Consider the following 7,397-nt stretch of genomic DNA (forward strand, 5'->3'; position numbering starts at 1 on the left):
GTCTCTTATAGAGCAGACAATGGGGCTTCTGAAGATGCGTTTCAGATGCTTGGACCGCTCAGGTGCTCACTGCAATACACTCCCAACAGGGCTTCCCACATCATCGCAGAGTGTTGCACCCTTCACAATCTGGCTATGCAAAGAGGTGACCCCCTGCCAGAGTATGACCTGGAGAAAGATGAGAGCTCATCGGAGGATGAAGATCAGGAGGCCCAAGAACCTCAGGAGGCTGCTGAGAATCAGTCTTAGAGCGATGACGCCCTGGAGGATGGAAGATGTGGGAGACATGCCCATGATATGTTAATCACTGACAGATTCTAGGGAGAGTAAAGTCAAGTGAAGGAATATGGCCACATTTCTCCTAGCCCTCAATGCAATTTTCTTTCAACTCAGAGGATGTCCACCCACTTGCAGCAAGAACGATGACCACAGTCACACTTGCCTCATGAATCGCCAGGCCATGATCTTTGCTTTGATCCGTGGGCTCAAGTGAGTGAGCTCACTCTGAGAACTGAGAGTCCACTTAGGAACAAGAACGATGCGAGAGAAGACATGAAGCCTTTGCCGCCATCTAATGATGCAAACACTGCTGCGACTGAGATCTGGACATGGCTAGGGACCTCCTCCTCCCATGCATGTCTTTTCTTCTGCCACTACCACTGAGGGGACACAAATGCTGCTAGATTATCAATGCTGATGAGCTGCTCTCACTCAATGGTGTTCTTTGAGGAAGAAGGATTAGCAAGGGGTGCGGATACTAGTTATACAGGGGTTGACATCACAGGAATGTGAATCTTATAGTGGGAATGAGTGGGAGGAAGTCTAAACCTCAAAATAAGAGGATTCCAAAGTACAAAATCAGTACAAGCCTTCAGTTGACAGGAACATTCACATAACCATCAAATGTATTAACAAAAGTGCAATTTATTTAAAAGCAAAATACTGTAGATGCTGGAAATCTGAAACAACCTGTGAAGAAGAGTCATCTGGACTTGAAACATTAACTCTTTCTCTCCACAGATGCTATTAGACCTGTTGAGTTTTTCTTGCAATTTATTTACGTCTAGTATACCCGTGACCCAAAAATGACATCAAGTTTTCTTAACTTTCCTAACTCCAGTGCTATGCCTGGGTGCAGCCCCAACATCTGCAGCAGAGGTGGAGGCATCCTGCTGACTACTGCATCCTGATTTCTGTGATGACCTTGGCGGACATCCTCTGGTGGCCCGTGGCCTAGAGGGCACCGGCCTGATAAGGGTCACCTGCTCAGGGGCATAAGTGCCCTCGGCAGCCTGACAAGCTGGGGTGGATGGGGTCACAGGCAGAGTGGGCTGTGAGCGGCTGCACACCCTTGGAGTGCCCTAAGAGGAAGCCCCGGGGTGTCCGGCTAAAGCTCATCCTCCCTGTGGATGCCCGAGGGCCCAGCCCAGGAGATGGTGCACCTGGAAGAGGAGGGGGGAGGGGGGGGTGGGTGGGGGTGGTCAAGATGCCTCATCCCCATGTCACCTACATCCTGATGGTGCCCACCAGGGCGTGTCATCATGGGGTGCAGAGCTGAGCGCAAATCCGGTGGGATCTTCTGGACCAAAGTCTCCATGGTGGTTGCCAGCCTTCCCACGTGTCAGAGCCACGACATCAGACAGAACACGGAAGGACTCCTACATCGCTCACGAGTGACTGCAGCCGTGCCTGGGATAGAGCACTTGCCTTTGTGCCTGCACCCCTCTGATTAAGGCCTGGAGGGTCTGGCGCATCAAATCAAATAATGGCAACAAGTACACTTAAATTAGTGTATTTTTACAAAAAGCCTTCTTCATTCATTCACCCTCTCCATACAAATGAATACTGCACTTTCTAATGCACTTGCCGCACCAGGTCTATGACTCATAATGGGTTAATGCGGTTTGGTTGTACCTTGTGATATGTAGGACTCACATTCTGAACCTCACCTTTGTTTTGCATCCTTTACAATGTTTCCCTACTTTAGTAGCCATTCGTCTAGTCCATTTTTACTATGGAATTTACATGTTCACTTGCATTGTTATTTTGCCTTATTAGTCATGTTACATTTGCCCATGGAGCCCAAATTGACCTGAACCAGGTAGAAATTCCTGGATTTACTCCAAGCCATAATGATTATTTTTTCCCAATTTTCTGACTTTCCTTTCGCCCAGTTTGAAAATATTCATGTTGCTTTTTCATGGTGTCATCCAAGCCTGACAAGCTTCACCCATACCTTCTCAGGAGTTTAGTGAGCTGATGCAGGTTTTCCTAATCTATATTCAATCCCAATACTTTGGAATTCCCTGCCTAAACAGTCTATCTCTCCATCTCGCTCTCCTCCTTTAATGCCCTCTTTAAAACTCACGAGTTTGACTGAGCTTTTGGTGGTCTCCTCGTATTTCCTTCTTTGGCTCAGCATCCATTTTTTGATGACACCTTTGTGACCGTGTTCTGGGATGCTTTTTGTCTTAAAGTTCTTATATAAATTAAATTTGTTGTTACTGTTATTTGTGATATCCAACCACCACATTGTGATATGAATTAATTTTGATTAGAACATAAGAACTGCAGGAGTAGACCATTCGGTCCCTCCAGACTGCTCCAACATTCAGAAAGATCATGGCTCATCTTCTACCTCAACTGCACCTTCCCACACAATCCCCAAATCCTTTGATTCCCATGTATCCAAAAATCCATAGTTCCCTGACTTGAATATACTCAGCGACTGAGCATCCACATTTCTTGGGAGTAAAAAATATTCCAAAGACTCACAACAATTTCAGTGAAGAACTTTCTTCTCATCTCAATCCTAAATGGCTAACCCCTTATTCTGACACTGTGACCTCTAGTTCTAGACTCATCAGCTAGGGGAAACGTCCTCCCAACATCTACCCTGTCAAGCACCTTAAGAATTTTACGTGTTTAATGACATTACCTGTCATTCTTCTAAACTCTAGGGATTGTTCTGCCTAAATTTCTGGAAATGAGATACAAGGAAAACTAAAAATAAATTGGGGGAAGGAACTAACTCGATTCAGTACGAGTAAAAGTAAATGTTGATGGAAAAGCTAATGAAATTAAAAATAGGTAAATCTCCAGTTCCTGATGGTTTCCACACCAGGATATTAAAAGACGTAGGTGAGGAAATTGTTGATCCTAATGTTAGTTATTGTTCCTTTGGATTGGAAATTTTCCAATGTTACATCACTATTTAAGAAGGGTAAGAGAGATAAACTAGGAAATTATAGGACTATCATTCTAATTCTAGCTTCTATGGGGAAGCCGCTACAATCTTTTATAGGGGACAGAGTGACTGTAAATTCAGATAAATATGAGCTAGCAAGGATTTGAAAAGGATAAGGCTTATTGAATATACCTTGCTGAAATTTTTGCAGTGTTAACTACTGTGGTATATATAGTGTCTATGGGTGATATTTTTATGTACTTCCACAAGGTATTCAACAAGGTTCCACATAAGTGGCTGCTAACAAAAATGAGAGCACATGGAATTGGAGGCTACCTGTTGACTTGGATGCACAATTGGTTATAGCAATTGTAATGGGAATGTAGTCATATCTTCAGATGTGAATAGTGGTGTTCTCTAGGAATCTGTAACGAGTTCACTATATTTATAAATAATTTAGATGAAGGAATGGAGAGCTGAGGTAGGCAGCTCAGAAGTATGGTAGATAGGATCAGAAAGTTGTAAAAGCATATTGATAAATTAAGTGAGTGGGCAAAACTGTAGGTTTTGTAGATGAAATGCAATGCAACAAAATGTGAGGACATCCAGTTTGGATCCAAGGAAGATAGATCAGAGTATTTCCTAAATGGTGAGAAGCTAGAAACTGAGGAATGAGCAGCGATTTAAGGGTCCAAGTATAACGATCACAAGAAAGTGGACAGGTACAAAAAATAATTTAAAAGTCTAATGGAATGTTGGTCTTTATCTCAAGGGGACTAAAACACAAAGGGCTGTAAGTTATACTACATCTCTGCTGAGCCCTGCTTAAATTCAAGAATTTAAAATGATTAAAGGATTTAATAGGGTAGCTAGAAAGAAACTATTCCATTTCGGGCGAAGAGAGACATAACCTTAAAATTAGAGCTTGACCATTCAGGAATGATGTCAAAACACAAATAGCAGTGGAAATCTAGAACTCCCTCCCTCAGAAGCATAATGAGACTTTTGAGAATTCAGCTGAATTCAACTGAGAATTCCAAAACTGAAGTTGATAGATTTTTGTTAGGCAAGGGTATCAAAGGTCAAGGATCCAAGGCAGTTCCTTGGAGTGAAGATACAGATCAGCCATGATTTAATTGAATGACAGAAAAGGTTTGAGGGGCTGTGGCTTACTCCAGTTCCTATGTTCCATAAATTGCTAAAATAATGTAAAAATAGAAAATAATGATCTATCTTGATATCATAAAAACCAAGTATTCATTATGATAATCTCTTCTTTTTTAAGACTATGATGCATGGAAAATCAAATCAACCAGGTCCCAGCTCCCAGGCCTCAACTATAATCCAGCTACAAAAAACTCTGCAGGACTGCTAGCCCATCCACCAGCCATTGAGTCAGTGCATGGAAGGACTGATTGGACAACTAAATATGGTGGCCATAGATAAGCTGCCACTGTCAACATTCTGTTGCATCAGACCCTACTGATCATTCTGAACTAGGAACAGCTGCTAGTCTGATGTAGCAGCAGCAAAACTATCCAAAACTGCAAAGATCGTAAACTAAATTTATTTATTTTTACTCATTCATGGGATGTGGGCATCACTAGCTAGGCCAGCATTTATTGCCCATCCTCAATTGCCCTTGTTCATAGGGCATTTAAGAGTCAACCACATTGCCGTGGGTCTGGATTCACATGTAGGCCAGACCAGGTAAGGACAGCAGATTTCCTTCCCTAAAGGGCATTAGTGAACCAGATGAGTTTTTATGACAATCAACAATGGTTTCATGGTCATCATTAGACTTTTAATTCCAAGTTCATATTGAATTCAGATTTGAACCCGGGTCCCTGGGTCTCTGAGTTACGCCGCCACCTCCCCTAAATCCTGTATGAAACTATTTCATTTAAAATTACTTTATTTATTTCTGATGGTTCATTGGATTATTTTCTAATTTGGAATCAAGTGGGTCTTATCAAAGTTCAAGATGTAATAGTCTGTTTACACTTTAATTATATGGGCAATGACTGCAGCTCTAGACTTTATCTATGCAATGTTCCTGATAGAATTTACTATAAGAGTTTTAATCTTTATAGTAAGCTATTTTATTTATTTGCATGTGTCTTGTAGATATAATTCCATTATGATTTTTCTTGGCTTAGTACCTAGTATTTGAATGGAATAGTAACATTTCTTGATTCTTTATTTTACAATTTCTTGCCTAGATTTGACAATAATTACGGGCACAAAGGGAAGAGCGACTGATCTTCTTATAAAACATTACATAACTTAAAACTGTTTTTAAAATGTGTGTTAATGGCTACAGAATCAGCTTTTTAAAACACTATTCTGTACTTAACGTTTTCTTGCACAGAAAATCTCATGTTTCTTTAATAATTTGTTTGGAGTGCAGTAATTTCTATAATCGTTAACATACAATTAACTTGTTTATAGTAAAGTTTGTTGATTTTACTGGAGTATAATTTGTTTTTTTTCAATTAGTGCAAAAGGAAACTAGTTTAAAATGAAACTTTTCTGCATGTATGTGGTGTGCCTTTGCAATTTAATAGTGTGCCAGTTATGGAAGTACGAGTAACAGACATCAGCTTTGCATTACAGAAAAGCTCTTGTACTGAAATAAAGAAGATGCCGGAAATACTCAGTATCAACTATGTTGAGAGAAACAGAATTAAAAGGCAGAATTTAATGAAAGAAGCGATGCTCCCCATGGTGGGACTGCAAGTGGCTGCAACTTACGCACACTGCAATGCATGCAATTACAATGCAAATTGTACGTGCATGTAGTAGGCACATGTCCCACGTGCAATCATGCAGCAGGGGTGGGCAGGAAATATCTGCCACTGCAATCGGCTGACTGAATTGCATATCGAAGCAGGTTATAAAAGGCCTGCCTCTGCAAGTATCTATTTTCTGCAGGCAGGGAGAACTTGTGCCAGTTTGAAAACAAATCCTCCACTTGCGGGGTCATTTGGAGTATTTCTCTGTGACTCACAGCCCACATCACTCTAGAAACCTTTCAGCAATTGTGCCCCTTTCATCTGGCACTTCACATTCCTGGACCCCCATCACTTCCCCCTTTCATTGGGAAATTTTTGTTGGACCCTCATCACACCCTGACATCAATCAAGATGTCTTCAGACAGACAAAGAGTGGCTCAGTGATGCCTTGCTGCAGGTTCTCTGCCAGGGGATGGCGAGAGGTGCTCTTCCTATTAAGGAAATAGAGATAATTTAAGTAAGTTATATTGGTATTTGTAGGTGTTAGAAATGAGTTTCAGCTTTAAAGTTTAAGTTTGATTTCTATTCCTATACCTGTATGTTAAGAAATGTCAAATGGAGTTTTAGTTTCACTTTAAAAAGATGCTTGCATTTCTAATGAGGAGATTTATGACCCCTAAAGAGAAGGTAAACATACAAGGGAAGAAAGATTAGACTGTTGCCTAGCAACAGAGGCCCAGAGAGGTAGGTCCCTCCCACAGACGCACACACAGAAGAAGAGAAACAGCAGTTGTTTTGGGAGCTGTTTGAGTACAGTTGGTTCTGAAAGTTGCTGCCAGGAGAGACTGGAGCAAAGGGTATAGATAGCCAATCCCAAGTTAAGGAAAACCCCACAAATCTAGGGGAGTGGAAGAGAAAGTCCAAAGATGACCTTAGAGTCATAGAGGTCTGCAGCACAGAAAAAGGCCTTTCGGCCCATCAAGTCTGTGCCGGTCAAACAAGTACCTAACTATTCTAATCCCATTTTCCAGCACTGGGCCCATAGCCTTGCATGCCATGGCATCGCAAGTGCACATCCAAATACTTCTTAAATGTTATGAGGGTTTCTGCCTCTACCACCCTTTCATGTAGTGAGTTCCAGATTCCCACCACCCTCTGGGTGAAAAAATCCTTCCTCACATCCCCTCTAAACCTCCTGCCCCTTACTTTAAATCTATGTCCCCATGTTATTGATCCCTCCACCAAGGGGAAAAGTTCCTTCCTGTCTACCCTATCTATGCCCCTCATAATTTTATACACCTCAATCATGTCCCCCCTCAATCTCCTCTGCTCCAGGGAAAATAACCCCAGTCTATCCAATCTCTCCTCATAACTAAAACTCTCCAGCCCAGGCAACATCCTGGTAAATCCCCTCTGCACTCTCTAGTGCAATCACATCCTTCCTATGATGCAGATTCCAGAACTGCACGCAATAC

At 41.8% G+C, this 7,397-nt stretch overlaps 1 protein-coding gene across 7 annotated transcripts in view; it reads left to right on the forward strand.

Moving 5' to 3' along the window:
• mak (male germ cell-associated kinase) overlaps positions 1-7,038 on the forward strand; it is a 229,465-nt gene extending 222,427 nt beyond the window's left edge. For all 7 annotated transcript variants that reach the window (XM_078539151.1, XM_078539155.1, XM_078539152.1 and 4 more), the window contains one exon: positions 4,473-7,038. In XM_078539151.1, coding sequence (XP_078395277.1) covers positions 4,473-4,633 — 161 coding nt within the window. In that variant the 3' untranslated portion in view covers positions 4,634-7,038. The remainder of the gene's footprint in view (positions 1-4,472) is intronic.
• Positions 7,039-7,397: the final 359 nt, after the last annotated feature.

This window comes from Cetorhinus maximus, chromosome 3, assembly GCF_964194155.1.
Source record: "Cetorhinus maximus chromosome 3, sCetMax3.hap1.1, whole genome shotgun sequence".
Classification (NCBI taxonomy): Eukaryota; Metazoa; Chordata; class Chondrichthyes; order Lamniformes; family Cetorhinidae; genus Cetorhinus; species Cetorhinus maximus.